General features: G+C 36.2%; 1 protein-coding gene across 1 annotated transcript; it reads right to left on the minus strand.

Moving 5' to 3' along the window:
• Positions 1-1,318: 1,318 nt before the first annotated feature.
• On the minus strand, positions 1,319-9,342 carry LOC140322296 (extracellular calcium-sensing receptor-like). Its single transcript, XM_072398876.1, has 6 exons — positions 9,317-9,342; positions 8,433-8,724; positions 6,727-7,557; positions 4,999-5,226; positions 3,073-3,196; positions 1,319-2,305 (listed from the first exon to the last, which is right to left on the minus strand). The coding sequence occupies exons 1-6, from the start codon at positions 9,340-9,342 to the stop codon at positions 1,395-1,397; spliced, it is 2,412 nt and encodes an 803-aa protein (XP_072254977.1). The 3' UTR covers positions 1,319-1,394.
• Between the last annotated feature and the right edge of the window lie 6,086 nt (positions 9,343-15,428).

Genomic DNA, 15,428 nt, shown 5'->3' on the forward strand with positions numbered 1-15,428 from the left:
CCTTGCTTGGTCCGGATAAGACAGTTGCTTTGAATCCCTTTAATATATATGTAAAGAAGTAATCTTCAGTCCCAGATGAACTTTAATCACGCCAGTTCAAGTGATGCCTCAGGGAACAATAAGAAATGTTACAGAAAACCTATTTATAGATCACATTTTTTCACTTTTGTTTTGATGGTTTTATTGATCACTTTTTATAATGATTTTTTTTTCTTATTTTATTAATATTTTAAAGTTATTCCCAGAAGAAATCAAAATTTGTATTAAAATGTTGCAATTGTTTTAATGTAAACTATTAAAAATATAAATTATTAAAAGAATCAAAAGAAAAATATTGTTATATAACGTATAAAAATGTAATAAGTTGCTTATTCTGTCTTGAATGCTTTCATGTCCTCCATGCATTTGTTTGCCCTTTTCTTTCAGGTACTTGGAATTGTCTTTATTGGGTATTGGGTGAAGACTTGAGACTTTGTGCCTGACTTATTAAAGCTCTCCAAGGCTGGATAAGATACACTTTCTTTAGTGAAGCTGGGTGACCCAGGAAACCTGGAATGGATTTCCTAAAAGTAATTTCCAGCCTTGGAGAGCTATAATAAATCAGGTCTTTAATTCAGGCATGGGGAAACTATGGTCCATTGTTTTTTTTTATTCTGGCCCAATAAATATTGTTACAAAATTGTTCACTGACCAAAAAAGGTTGACCAACAACACTGCTCCTACTGAAATTGATCAAAATTTGAAAGTATGTTTTCTTTTACTTTAGATAATTTATAGTTCATACAAACACTCTCCATCCATCTGATACTCGCCCGGCCCATCTCTCAAATTTTTAAACTCATTTTGGCCCCCGGGGTAAAAAATTTGCCAACCCACCCCTGCCACTTTAAGTTCATCTTTAGAATCTATATTTATTGCCATCAGGGCCTCACCCCCTTTTATTTCTTTTTTTTGGGGGGGGACTTACCCCTAGTCACTTCTTTTTTTCTATTTTGCTCCCTATCTTCATTTTCTCTCCAAACAGATGCCCCCGTTCAATCCTGGCAGCTCCTAAGTAAAACACCATGGTATCCTAGATATAATTATAGGCTTTATTCCATATCACGTATGGACTTGATGTACTTGATATATAAATTGAGAGATATCTGACTATGTGCACAGAATTCTTTGAAAATTCTTTTACTAACAACCAAAAAACCATATTCCTCTATTAGTCTCATGTTTTCGTTGTGTTATTATTTTAAAAAAGTTAGCAACAAAACAACACAAAAAATGAATATATAATAAGAATATTGTTTTATTGTCATAGTTAATACTGTTAAAATTAGACGTATTCCACAAATCTGAATAATATACATGTGGATGAACAATATAAATATACCAACGTTTGCATTTTATTTGCTGTTGCGGGATCTCTTAATGAGGTGTTTTTTGGAGTTTATATTAGGACGGAGTAAAATAATATAGCATTTTGGAACAAACATGCAACCCAGCATAGCCCAGGTAGAAGATAGAATTGCAAAAACTTCTGTGGCCACTGTGTACTTGGTGCTATTGGAAAGGTGGGCCGGTATGAAGGTCATCCAAACACTGAGGAAAGCCAGCATGCTGAAGGTGATATATTTTGCTTCATTAAAGCTATCCGGAAGCTGTCTAGCCAAAAAAGCAAATAGGAAACTGATTATAGCCAAAATAGTAAGATAACCCAAAGTACACCAAAATGCAACTGATGATCCCCTACTGCATTCAAGGATAAGAATTTCGGGGTTGATGTTATTGTTGTATTGGGGGTATGGTGGAAAGATTAAAAGCCAAAAGTTACAAATAACAGACTGTAAAAAAGTTCCCAAACTGATTACTTTATAGGCAACGCGTGGACTTGACCATTTTCTAAAGCTGCTGTTTGGTTTGGTGGCTCGAAATGCAATCGTAACCATCATGGTTTTGGCCAGTATACAGGAAATACAAAGGGCAAAAGCCATCCCAAAGGCTACTTGACGTAGAAGACACTTCTGACGTTGAGGATCACCAAGGAAGGCCAAGGTGCATAAGAAGCAAAGGGAAAGGCAGATCAGAAGCAGACAACTGATGTTATAATTGTTGGCACGGACTACGGGAGTGGCTTTATAATGAATAAAAAGGCATAAAATGGCTAAGGGGACAAAAGATGATGTGACACTGGTACATGTTAATGTGACACCCAAAGGCTCTTCAAACTTGAGATATTCAACTGGTTTTGGCAGGCATTTTTCTTTTTTCGGACTTGGCTTTTCATTCCATGGGCATTTGAAGCATTCTGCGGAATCTAAAAAAAAAAAAAAGAAAATGTAATACATATGTAAAAACGCACATGTCTACAAAACACAGCGTTCTATTAAAGTGAAACTATTGCTAAGAAAAAAAAAAAATACGCCTATACATCTGCAGAGCCCTTGATCTTTTTAAAGCTGTCTTGATTTGGTCCAGGGCTGTCCTGGAATCATCCCTCATTCTGGCATAGAGGAGGCAATGGATGCCGCCATCTTCTTTTGGTTACCTCACCCGATCTGTGGCAGACCCGAGATCAGGTGACATAGCCTGCTGTAAATGGAATAAAAAAATGCCAATCTCATTGCTCACACATGAGATCATAACTTTTTCACATTGCAGGAAAAAGCCCCTTCTGTGCATGCTCATGAAAGGAGCAGCCAGAAACCTTCTGGGATATGTGACATATGTTTTCCAGGAGGTTAAGGCAGAAAGGGAAGGGCGCGTTACTATTTTTACTATATAGAAAATGGCTATTTTTATATAAAGGGAAACTTTGGTGATAGTTCTGCTTTAAGCTTTATATGTCATTTGGCCATAAAGTCATGGACAGCTGACCATTGTAAAAAAAAGTTGGCATTAGTATGGGTTTGGTCCTATTCCCGTGTGGCTGTTAAAGTTTCTACTCCCATTCAGTCAAAAGAACATTTGTAAAGTATTATAAATGAACAAGAAGACACAGAGCATATTCAGGGTTCAAATTTATCCATATTTATCCAAATTTAGCCATATTTTGCCCATACACTGCATTTTTTGCCCACTCACTGGTTTTATTGGAAAATTCTCCTTCTGAACATGGGGTACAATGGTAGCAACAGCTTGGTCTCCCTTTTATTGAAGTTGTTCTGAAGCCAAATGGACACCTTTCAGTGCAGACTGAATCCGGAACCTAAGAAAGAAGAAAAGGGTGGATTTTAAATTTTTTTAATGTACATCCAATGTTTTGTAAATTTATTATAGGTATTTTATATTTATTGTATTTTTTAAATAATACTTTTAAAAATATTTTTGCATATGAGTTGCATATGAGAGCAAAGTTAAATAGTGCAACATCAATTGCGAAACTACTGGTGAGAGCAGGATATTGCTGTATGTCATTTTCAAATTCAACTCTCTAAACAACAGATATTTTTTAAACAAAATACATATGAAACTGAGCTTAATGCTTAAACTGAGCTTCACCAATAGTCAAAGCCTCATATAAATTTAAATAAAGTGTAAAATAAAATCAACTAATTATTGCACTTTCATTTTCATCAAAAATCAGTAGCAAAAAAGGATTAGGTAAAGATGGGCGCTCATTTTTGACATTCAAATTACAATAGCATGAACAAAATGAGGGGAAGCTTCATATCAGAGCTAAAATACAGGTTCATGTATATGTACTGGGTAGAAGGAAGCATGGGAATAATCAGTTTAGAAATAAAAGACAGAAGTATAAAATTATATACAGGTATATTGTTTTTTAGATTCCAAAAAACATAATTTTATGTAAATAATCAAAATAGTCAACACTACAGGGTAAAAATAAAGAAACCTATCTAATAAATATAAATAAGGATTTATTATTCAAATAAAAACATCATTTAATCAAAAGTATGTTCCTCAATATGGTGTCCGGTCAGCATTTTTATATGTGTAATGAAATAAAATGAACTATTTACATGCAGTATAATGCATTGAATGCTGTATGTTAACTAGTACCACTATGTAATGAAGGATAGAGGACTCTAAGCGGAAGCCTTCTATAAGGTAGAGAAGTACTTGGCTACCTAGGTGGCACATTGCGATAGTTATGGAGGACTTCGGACACAACCTAAAATTCTAGTAATATATATAGAATATATATATAGAATAGAATATAGAAAAAAAGCAAAACAACTCTTGAAAACAAGGCCACAGGGTGCAAGTTGTCAAGCTCCAAAGAGTTTCTTGAGCTGAATGGAGCAGAGTGAGCTGCATATTTGGAAGATATCTGGTCATTTGACTTTGACAGGTTGACACAGTATGGCTGTTGTGCAGCCATGCCACTTCTTTAGAAATAGGAAATTGTATACGTATGGCCCAAGTTTTGCCACAATCATCCAATTCCTTATCTCTCCATATGAAGCATTTTCTTCTTACTTCTCCATTTTATACCATGATCATGTATTAAAAATTTGCTTTTAGTAAGTTGCCTAAGATTATTATTTTTGTATGTTGTATGCCCCTTCTAAACCCTTCATTGGGCCTTATTTAGTTAACCTCCCAAGACAGGAGAGGATAGAAGATAGATATGGTAGAACCTAGGTGATCCAGCAAACCTGGAATAGTAAATGGGCAGGATATTGAGAGTCAATGCAGCTGCAATGATGGCCTGGAAACGAAAATCAATGTATTCATATGGAAAGGAAATAGGTGGTATAAGTTGAGTTCTCTAGTTTGGCACATCTACTTGGGATTTTTCTATAGCAAAGGCAGTGTAATCAGCCAAAAATGGATGGATCACTTGTAGAAAGACATAGGGACACAAAAAATGTCCAACTTTATATTGGGATGAGGATGAAAAAGGTTGGTTTAGAGTAATGAGATAAAAGACAATCATTATTGAAATAATAACATTCAACTACCAGCACAACCCAGCGTAAGCTCAGACTTTATGCTTATTTTACACATTTTTAATGTATTTGTATTGTAAGATGATCATCTTACCACTGGACTGCCTGAAGACCATTGCAAAACACTAGTATTGATTACCAGTGTGTGCTTGTCAACAGATATTCTTCGATAACTTCCTACTTTGATCTGTTTCATAGCTCCATCCTTGTCTTTTTGCCAGTTAACAATATCATACACGGGAGGAGGATTTCCATTTTCATCAAAGAACAGTTCAATGTTGCTGCTCAGGTTGACCCGGACATTCTTTGTGTAGTATAGCATCTAAAAAAGAAAAGAGATAAATGGAATTTGAAGGAGATCTAGAATTGTCTTTTTGTTTAAGGGCCCACCACTCACATGATAAAACCTACACCATAGCTAGACTCAGTACAAAGAGTATTATTCTTTTTGGATATAGGAATTGGAAGGTAGGTTCAAGAAAATGAGACTGGATTAGCATGGCAATATGATGAGCCTAGAAAACTAATTATCACCACTGGAAAATGTTTGTCAAGAACAGCCATAGATTTGACAATATCTGTATCTGCCAAGATGGAACAATTCTGCTGAATCCCATGTTAATCTTTTTCTGTTTGCTTACCTGTAGTGATCAAATAACATTCATTCAAATTACAGCAAACATAAGTTTGTTATCATGTAAAGAGGATTTTGTATTACTCCTAAAAGAAGACCATTTTCAGAATATTCCTAATACTCAATTACTTCACTAGGATTATGAAAGGTCTCCCACTGTAGTTTATAAAACGTAATCACATAATTTGTTTTTTTCATAAAAATATTTTTTTTTCACGTATTGAAAGATAAACAAAACGCATATCAACATTAACTGTATAGTACAAAGTGAGATGAAAAGCAACAGATCTACATTTATTTGGTTTAAAGGTTATAACATATAACCAACAGAAGTTACAGATGGTATTGATTTGTGACATGTTCGGCAGATATATGGCTTCATCAAACCAAGGTTCATCTATGTCAGAGAATAACTATGATAAAATGTATAAGATTTAAAGCTAATCAATAAATTGAAACAGATGTGAGATTAGAGGGATCAGCACATCTCAGGACACTGAGGCATGTTGGCAAAGTCCATTTATGAGGGGACAAACTTAACTCAAACACAGCTTCACTTCAGTATATTTTAACATACAGAGTTTAGTCCAGCAAAACAAAAATAGCCTATGTCAGCAATAAGATGGTCACCAAAGTCATGCCCCTTAAGCACCTACAGCAGGATTGGACCTGGTACTTGCAGGTAGCAAGTGTTGCAGCTTCACAGTCTTTATTCCAAACAACATGTGTTGCTCAGTCCTGCTTCCTTCATCTTTACTGCTTCCACTAAAACAAGCCCACCCATTACCTGACACCCCAGACATACATGTCAGACCAGTCTGAAATCCCAGTTTGTACAGCAGTGGGATAGAAAGGCCCACCCAGATCCTGTAATAAATTAGTAAAATGGCAACCGCAGATTGCCAAACCAATTTCCCGGAATCTTTCTGCAGTCATTGGCCTCATTGCAGAAGATTCTCGACTTAAAGCAGAAGGAATATACTTGTCAAACACCCTGTACCAACATAACGATCCACTAAACTTACAAAGAAGGTTTGAATCAAACCTACAGATTATTGCAAAATTACCAACACGCATCTTCACAGGTCAGATCTCAATGAAAAGCTCCACCATCTAATACATTGAAGTCAGTATCCTCTCAAGTATTCATGACTTAAAAGTTTATTATCATTGTTTTTTGTGACCTACCTGCCATGGTTTGAAGTTCCAAGTTTCTGTACAGCTTTGATTGACAAATGGTCCATTTCCTCTTCTGCATGTGGAAAGATCATGTAAAGCCTGGGCTATAACCTTCAGGGCAATATAGAGGGAGTACACGTGTCTTAGGCTTGTTACATTTTTTAAACCAACTCTGAAATCTTCCATTTTATATTCTACTGTACAGGCCTTTGCTGGCCTTTCACTCTGAATTGTCAAGTTTTGAAATTCTTGAAATGCACATCCAATATTTTCCTCTAAGTACATAATGTCCCATGGGTATACTGGTTCTTTGGAGAACCTGATTCCGTCAACAAATTCTTGAAACCCTGGGACATAGTCACTATGAAAGGCAAAGCCTACGGTACCTACGAGATGATTCCAGTATCTTTCATTCAGTAAGAAGGAAGATGTAGACCATGCTTCGCTAGCCACCCAAGTCTTCCCTGGTATATTTTGCATATTTAGTTCATTGAATAAAAAAATCAGTGATGCCTCAGTTGCGAATATTATTACAACTTTGGATGTGGATTTCTTGACAGTCTGAATTATTTGAGGGATGTTATAATCTGTACGGCTGTTCTGAAAATAAACAGTGAACTCCACACATACTCCAGATTTAAGGATATTTTGTTGAAGGACTTTGGCACCATAAAATCCATAGTCATTGTCATCAGCAATGATACCCACCCACGTCCACCCAAAATGCAACACCAGCTGGGCCAGTCCTTGTGACTGAAATACATCGCTAGGCACTGTCCGAAAAAAAGATGGAAATCGTGTTCTGTCGCTCAGAAGGTAACTGGTGGAAGCATGGCTGATCTGTTGTGCAAAGATTACTACGGTTAGTAAGTAGCAAAACTATATATATTATATTAATAATATATTTAATAATAACTTTAGGTCCAATTTAACAAAAAAATTACCAAGTACTTTCCAGGTTCATCAGGTCAAAAAGTATTTTATCTCTATATTTTCTTCCTAAAGCAGCTGCAATCTGAGTAGAAAAGGCTGATTTTCTGCCACCAAGTGGCATCGTTGCTCTCTGTGAAAGTAGTAACGGCCTCTCAGTGGAGTTTAACCTACTGCCTATTGAGGCATCAGACCTATACTTATACATTCATCCAACCTCATAATGCTTTCGAATTGGAGGAACTCTTCCGATAGACCACCCTAATGGATAGACCACTACTTCCCACTCTACAGCTGTTCCAATGTTGTAGTTGTTTAAAAAGTATTAGCTGGAGTTCATTCATATTATTTTTGCCTCTTACTTTAAACTCCCATGTGTCCACAACCAACTTTTGTGCTCCATGAAATGATATGGGGAAGATTGGATGCCCAGAAGCTGATCATTTCAACTCATGGACTTAGTGTTGGAGCTTACCTGAAAGCCAGAAGTCCAAGCACTGGAAGCCAATTGACCCTGAGTCTACTATATCAGAATACCATTTAGAAAAACAGCTCCTGGACTTAATGTTGGACCCCATCTCAAAGCCAACAGTCCAAGCATTGAAAGCCAATTGGTCCCGAGTCTACTGAGTCTGGGTATCATTTAAAAACATGGAAGCTGGAACAAGTGACCACTGTCCTTTGGTCCTGTTTAAATAGCACCCATGACACATATTCTTCCAATCCATACATTATTTAAGGTCTTCACAAAAAAGAATCTGTTCTGAAAAAGTCATGCAACATACTTGCGGATACCTGCTCAGGCCTAGTATGTGAGCCAAGAGGATGGAGTAGGTAGAGGATGAGTGTCCAAATATGGCAGCCAGACGTTCCTTCTGCTGACACTGGAAGTTGGGTATGGCTTTGGTGTGCCCAGACAACATCCACAATGTACCCTCCAACTCCTTCTGAAGGGCCCGGCAGGAATCGTAAAAACGGAAACCCAACGTGATGTTTGGAAGGATTCTGGGATCAGCGTTTATCTCTCGTACTGTGTGTATTAAGATCTGAAGTTGTAAATATTTATCCAGGAGAATACTAAAAAGACAAAACTGTGATTTTATATGTTGCTAAATATTTACCACATATTTTTATCAATTACTGAAGTTCTTACTTTTTGCAGATGATTGGTCCTGGTCTCTGGTTGAATAATATCTGGGGGTATTTATGGGCAATATTAACATTTAATATCACACCAATGATGACATCCCCTCTCTCAGATATTCCAACCATATCTTGTGTTTTCAGGGAGCAGCTTTGTCCAGTGCAATAATATGTGTATGTTGGAGAGAAGTTATATAAAATAAGATGCAAGAAGGCCTTCTGGAAGAGAGTCATCAGTCTGAAACACAAAAGAACATGGTTTTATTCAATAAAGTCATTTTCAGTTTGTTTTGTTTATAAAATCGAACCGAATATGCTTCAGTTTGAACTTAAACCTTAACTAAATGAGGTTTAGTTTGCTAAAGTAAAGTCTTGTGTGTTAAAAAATTATTATTAAAAAACAACTGCTATCACCTGGGTTTGTTGATGGTGACAGTGGACCATGCCTTGGCAAATCGTGCGTAAATGACTCACTATGTATATAGCATTAAATTTTTTTTGGCTGACGTCTAGGATGCAAAAATACCCTTCCACTACCCGGTATTTCCACATCGCAATAGCTAAAGTGTAAAATTAAATTCCTAATAAAGGATCTGGCAGGTGATTATTGCAGAAAGAGACAGGCAAATGCAGAGATGCAATGGGGGTCTTCAGGTGCCACTAAGCTGTTCTGAGCTCCTTGTGTGCCTCTTCTCCAAAAAAGAGTTATCCTCCAAGGTTCAACAGTGTTTAATTTATTAATTATCATACATAGTAAGTAAGTAAGAAGCTCTTTTAGAAATAGTGATCACACTTTACAGAGGGGCCTGGGTGGGGCATTTTGGTAGCATCTAGATGCCAACATAGATGTCTACATTTTGCCAATGTATAAAAACAACAAAGAATTGTTGAAACAGTTTGGACATTGTATTTCTGCTGACTAGCTGGTAGCATGCTGGGGATTTTTTGTAATTCAGAGTTTTCTTTTTGTCTTTGTTACCCATCTAATTTTCACCATTTCTGTGCTGTCTTTATTGTTTAACCACGTTTTGTGATTTGCTTTATTTTTTTTAATTCTAGTTTTTGACCTGTAGACCACAATCCTGTCTTAAGCTTTGCGTTTGATCTCATTCTGACAGCAAGGACTAATGAGGATCTCTGATCATCAAAAAAAAAAAAAAAAGGACCCAATGTGAATATAAAATGTGAAAGCAAAGTCCTGTAATAGTAATGGGTGAGGGCAAAGACCATTAGCACTTCAAATTTGTCTTCAGTTTTCAAGTTTAAATGGCGCTGGGTGTTATTCAATCTAAAAGACTGAGGATTTTCTGTGGTGAAAAGACGTGTTGGTCAGATTCAGGAAATAGTTTTTTTGTAAACCCTTGAAGGGGCCCTACTTTCAGCTATATGTTGTAGACCAGCATACCAAGAATCGTACCTTGTGATATACATATATAAAGTTTCATTCTACTATGTAAAGAAAAAAAAAGAAATAGTTCAAAATTTCCTTAAATGATGCTTATAATTGGCTCAATGTTCTTTTATGGATTTTCTATCTCGCATTGATTGTTTTTTGTTTTTGATTTTTTTTTCCTTACGTAGCTTTATGTGTTTTTGGGTTCAGGATAGAAACCGTTGGACCAAACTTAAGTACAAAGTATAGTAACATATAAATACAGTGTTCTCCCTGGCCCCTTTTAGCTGGGGGCACCACCCGACACAAATTTCAGTTTCTTACCAGCTGTTTTAAGGTGGTTACCAAAAAGTTTGGTCACAATAGAGGGGCCACCACCCACCTACAGCTTCTTCCCACCCAGCTTATAAAAATATTTCTGAAGAGAGTACTGTAGATAGTATATTCTTGTTTAGTCTTGTCCTTGAGACACAACATGATATATGGTAAATTTCTTTAGGAGCCTGTTGTCACCTGAACAAGTTTCTACCACTTTTAGTCCCAGTGACTATCAACCCAGACTAATAGGGAATAAGGGGAACACAGGCAGCAGTAAACTCCTGACAGAGGTCATCATTCTTCTCTATCCCGAATAGTAAAGAATTGCAATGTTTGAACTTTATAACTATTATAAATATAAGGTAGAACTATTATAAGTTAGAACTAAATATAAGTTAGAACTATTTCAAACTTCTCTGTTCTGGCACACAAAGTGCTGTGGCCCATTTTCTGTTGGTCTGATGTACCTAATGTAAAGGATCACTGTCAATCACACTCTCTGCAGAAGGGTATTTCAGACTTTAGTTCAATTTTAGAGCACTCAGACCATTTCTTTTTCTGACACACTTTAGAGCTATTAGTCCCACAGACCTAAAGTTTAGGAGACCTTTTGGGATCTCCCAGCATACAAGCTAGTGTATCCATCTGAGCCACCTCAACCCCCCGTTTCAAAGACAGGTGCTCTTTTATTATCATTAGCCCAGTGCTCCAGAGCCGTTCTCAATTTCTGGCCTGGAAAAAGACAGGAGAGCCTGACCCACCTCTTCTCTCCAGAACACTCCGGGCCTGGATCCTAAAGAGCTTCAAATCTACAGTGCAACACTAACACCCTTATCCTGACCCTTAAATCCCCTTTCCGGGTTAAACTGAGGTTCATGATCCCAAATTCTCCCTAAATTTGTCATCACATGTTCCATTCTACTATACTAGTCTGCCATGTCAACGACAAAGGCCAGAGAGCATCAGCATTGTTGACTGAAACTCTGGGCCTGATCTATTGAAGCTCTCTAAGACTGGAGAAGATGGACCATCATGGGAGAACCTGGGTGATCTCCATCGTATATATGAATATTCGCCAAATATATCTGGACTGCAGTGAGGTAAAATAGAGAATAGGAAGGCACTGGAACTGTACCAATTCACTCACAGGGAATAACACAACCTTTTCTATGTCTTTGCTTTTGTTTACACACTCCAAACAGGTTCTAAATGACTTTATACATATCAAAAATCCTTTTATTATTATCTTTTAACATAACTTAGGAATGTTCTCCCAAACTCTAATACTAATATGGATCCCCCCCCCCCTTTTTGTGCAGAAGATTTGGTTCAGTCCACTCAGTGCACAGAAAAAACTTTCCTGAGGTAATTTTCTGAGGTAAAACTCTCCAACAAGTTCTCCCCATACAAACTTCACTTTTATCTTCCAAAACGTTATTTCTTCGCTGGTATAGCTTCCATATCTTGTATTGTAATGACTATAGGTGTTTTTAGCAGTTTTTAAAGTATAAATTGCATTTATGTGAACTTTATAATGAATACAGGCCTAGCAGTATGGACTCAAAAATGGCCGCCATATAATAAACAACCCTGCATTATCTAAGCACCAAACTATGCTCCATATTGTAATATTATTGATTGGATTTTAGCGTGTTCTATATTACTCTGTGTGTTATTATGTAAATTACATATAGGGGTGTAATATAATGATGGCCTGTTATAATATTATTATGATATACATGGGCTGCAGGCCTGAAAGTGGACAGACAGCTGCAATATGTCTCTTTATTGTTTTAAAGATATGTTTTATCATTGTTTCTGTATTTTATACGTTACGTAAAATTCATTTTTTTATCACTGCTAATGTTGTATGAAAAGAGAGTATACAAAAGAATTTTCATGAGGTAAAGTTAAACTGTACAGGTAAGGCCAGTGGTCTCCTTATTATCATATATGTTTTATGTATATGTTTTATTCATGTTTTTGTACTTTATATGTTATGTGAAACCCATTATACTATCACTTTTCTTGTTATGTGAAGCTGAGAAATCCACAGAAGAATTTTCCTGACGTGGGTCATGGATCTGAAAATGTGCAGGCATTGGCAGTGTCTCCATATTGTCTTATATGTATGTTATGTAAAATCTTTTATACAATCACTGTACTTATTATGTTATATTACATTATATTATTATGTACTTACTTTTCAAGCTAAGAGTGCACAGAAAACTTTACCTGAGGAGAGTTATAGACCTGACAATGGCTGTGTTTTTCAATTGTATTACATATATGCTTCATTTGTGTTTTTGTACTTTATGTGTTATGTAAAATCCCCTTATGATCACTGGCTTTGTTATGTTAACACTAGAGTGTACAGAAGAGTTTTCCTGAGGTGATTATTGGACCTAAAAGTGGACAGAAAGTACCGGTGTGCTCCCCCGTTGTTTTACAAATATGTTTTATTCATGTTTCTGTACTTTTTATTTTATGTGACACCATTTTTCTTAATATGTTAAGCTGAGAGTGCACAGAATACTTTACATGAGGTGGGCTATAGACCTAAAAGTGTACAGACAATGTACAATTGTATTACAGGTATGTTTCATTGATTTTTTTTTGTACTTTACGTATTATTTGTAGTATTGTAATTGTAAATCCTCATTATGATCACTGTGCTTGTTGTTAACTTTAAGAGTGCACAGAACAGTTTTCCTGAGGTGTGGTTCAGATCTGAAAGTGTAGAGGCAATGCTAGTAGGTATCCGTATTATCGTATATGTATTTTTCTTTCATGTTTCTGTACTTTATGTGTTATGTAAAATCAATTTAATTAAATCAATCAAATAAAATTATTGTTATTGTTATGTTAAGCTGAGAGTGCACAGAAGAATCTTCCTGAGGTAGGCCGTGGACCTGAAAGTGTGCGGGCAATGGGAGTATATTTCCCTATTGTCTGTTTTATATGTATATTTTATTCATGGTTCTGTACTTAATATGTCATGTAAAAAAACACTATAAATTACTGTTCTTGTGTTAAACAGAATATATTTTCCTAAGGTGTTGATATTGGACTTGAAAGTGTACGGCAATAGCAGTTTGTCTCCCTATTATCTTACGTGTATGTTTGTTTCATGTTTCTGTACTTTATGTTTTATGTAGAATCCAATATACAATCATTGTTCTTGTTATGTGGAGCTGAGACTGGGCAGAACAATTTTCATGAAGTGGGATGATGATTCGGAAGTGTACAGGCATTGGCAGTTGTATTACTGATGTTTTTTTTTCATGTTTCTGTACTTTCTGGTATGTGATACTCACTATACAATCACTATTCTATTTGTGTTATGTTAAACTAAGAGGGTACAGAAACATTTTTCTTGAGGTGGGTTGTGCAAATGGAAGTGTACAGGCATGACCAGTGTGTCTCCCTATTGCCTTACATGTTTGGTTCATTCATGTTTCTGTAATTTGTGTTATGTAAAATCCACTTTATGATCACAGTCCTTGTTATGTTAAACTGATGTGCAAAGTGCAAAGAATAATTTTCCTGAGTTGGGATGTTGAGCCGGAAGTGTACACAAAACGGGAGAATTATTTCCCTGTTTTAGAGGATTCCAGCCAACTCAACTGCAACTCAAAAAAGTCCAAAAATCCTAAGTGTCTCTGCTGCATGCCTTGAAGAACCCCTATGCTGTTGTGAATGTTGGACAACTAGATCGGTGCATGAGGATTAACCACGTGTGCTTCAGATCGATGCCTAAGAAAAGTGGGGTTACATGTGCATACTGGACGACTAGCAATCCATTTTGGATCCCAAGCATTCTGCAGCACAAAGAAGCTTAATATAGTTCTAAAGAATGTTTAAACGCAAGAAAATTTTTATATATAGCATATATAAATATATGTAAATATATATCATTATTTATGCAGCCTTTCTGGGCTAAAGCAATGCTTAGCAAAAAAATATGTGACACCAGCAATACTGCATAACATCATTGCAAAGTAACATGAAAATACAGTGACTTCATACCTCATTGTGATATCTGTAAGATGAATATGTGATCAGATGGACATTGCAGTTTAATAGTCGTGTCACACATATATATATACAGGGATGTACAGCATTCCTAACTGATATAGTCATAGAAGTGTTCCATGGGGATAGGAGAAACCTTTTCTTTCAGTGCTAATAGTTAAAAGAACATGTGCTTGTTTATGTGATTGGACAAATAATTGTTAAAAACACTGCTGGACAGGTCCAGTGGGCATTCTGTCCTTAGGGAATGGAGATAATTACTGCTAATTATCTGCAACAACACAGCTGATTCCAGCTGAAGTCTGACATGTTGTATGGATCAATTTTAGCTGCAGCACATCTACAGTATGTTTGAAATTGCAGAGATTGATTTGATGCACAACATTCTATGATTGTGTTAAATAATATTAAACAAGTTGAATTGCATAAAAAATAAATTAAAGGTAATGTAGATAGATCAATTATTACACAGTATTTTTAAGTATTTTTATAGCACCATCATATTATGCAGCACTGTACAAAGTCCATAGCTGTGCCTCAAAGTAGCTCACAATCTACCATGTCATATGTCATTAATACAGTCTAAGGACAATTTAAGGGGGAAGCCAATTAACCTCACTGCATGTTTTCAGAATGTGGGCAGAAACCCACACAGACATGGGGAGAACCTGCAAACTCCTGTCCTGGCCAAGAATGAAACCTGGGACCTAGTTCTGCAAAGGCTGGATTGCTAAACCCTGAGCCACCATGCTCAGGGGTTGACAGATGATTGATAGATTTATGATAGATAGATACCCTGTTTCCCCAATTATAAGGCACTGTCTTATATTTTTTGAAATGCCAAAATATGCCCTAGGTCTTATTTTCAGGGGGATGTCTTATTTTTCCATGA

The sequence above is a fragment of the Pyxicephalus adspersus genome, chromosome 2, assembly GCF_032062135.1.
Source record: "Pyxicephalus adspersus chromosome 2, UCB_Pads_2.0, whole genome shotgun sequence".
Taxonomy (NCBI): Eukaryota; Metazoa; Chordata; class Amphibia; order Anura; family Pyxicephalidae; genus Pyxicephalus; species Pyxicephalus adspersus.

Excerpts from the sequence above, each read along its gene's own strand:
- LOC140322296 (XM_072398876.1), bottom strand. The coding sequence starts at position 9,342 with ATGTGGAAATACCGGGTAGTGGAAGG. Across the intron at positions 5,227-6,726 it reads GGAACTTCAAACCATGGCAG|ATGCTATACTACACAAAGAA; the intron begins GTAGGTCACAAA and ends TTTCTTTTTTAG. Across the intron at positions 2,306-3,072 it reads AGAATTTTCCAATAAAACCA|ATTCCGCAGAATGCTTCAAA; the intron begins GTGAGTGGGCAA and ends TTTTTTTTTTAG.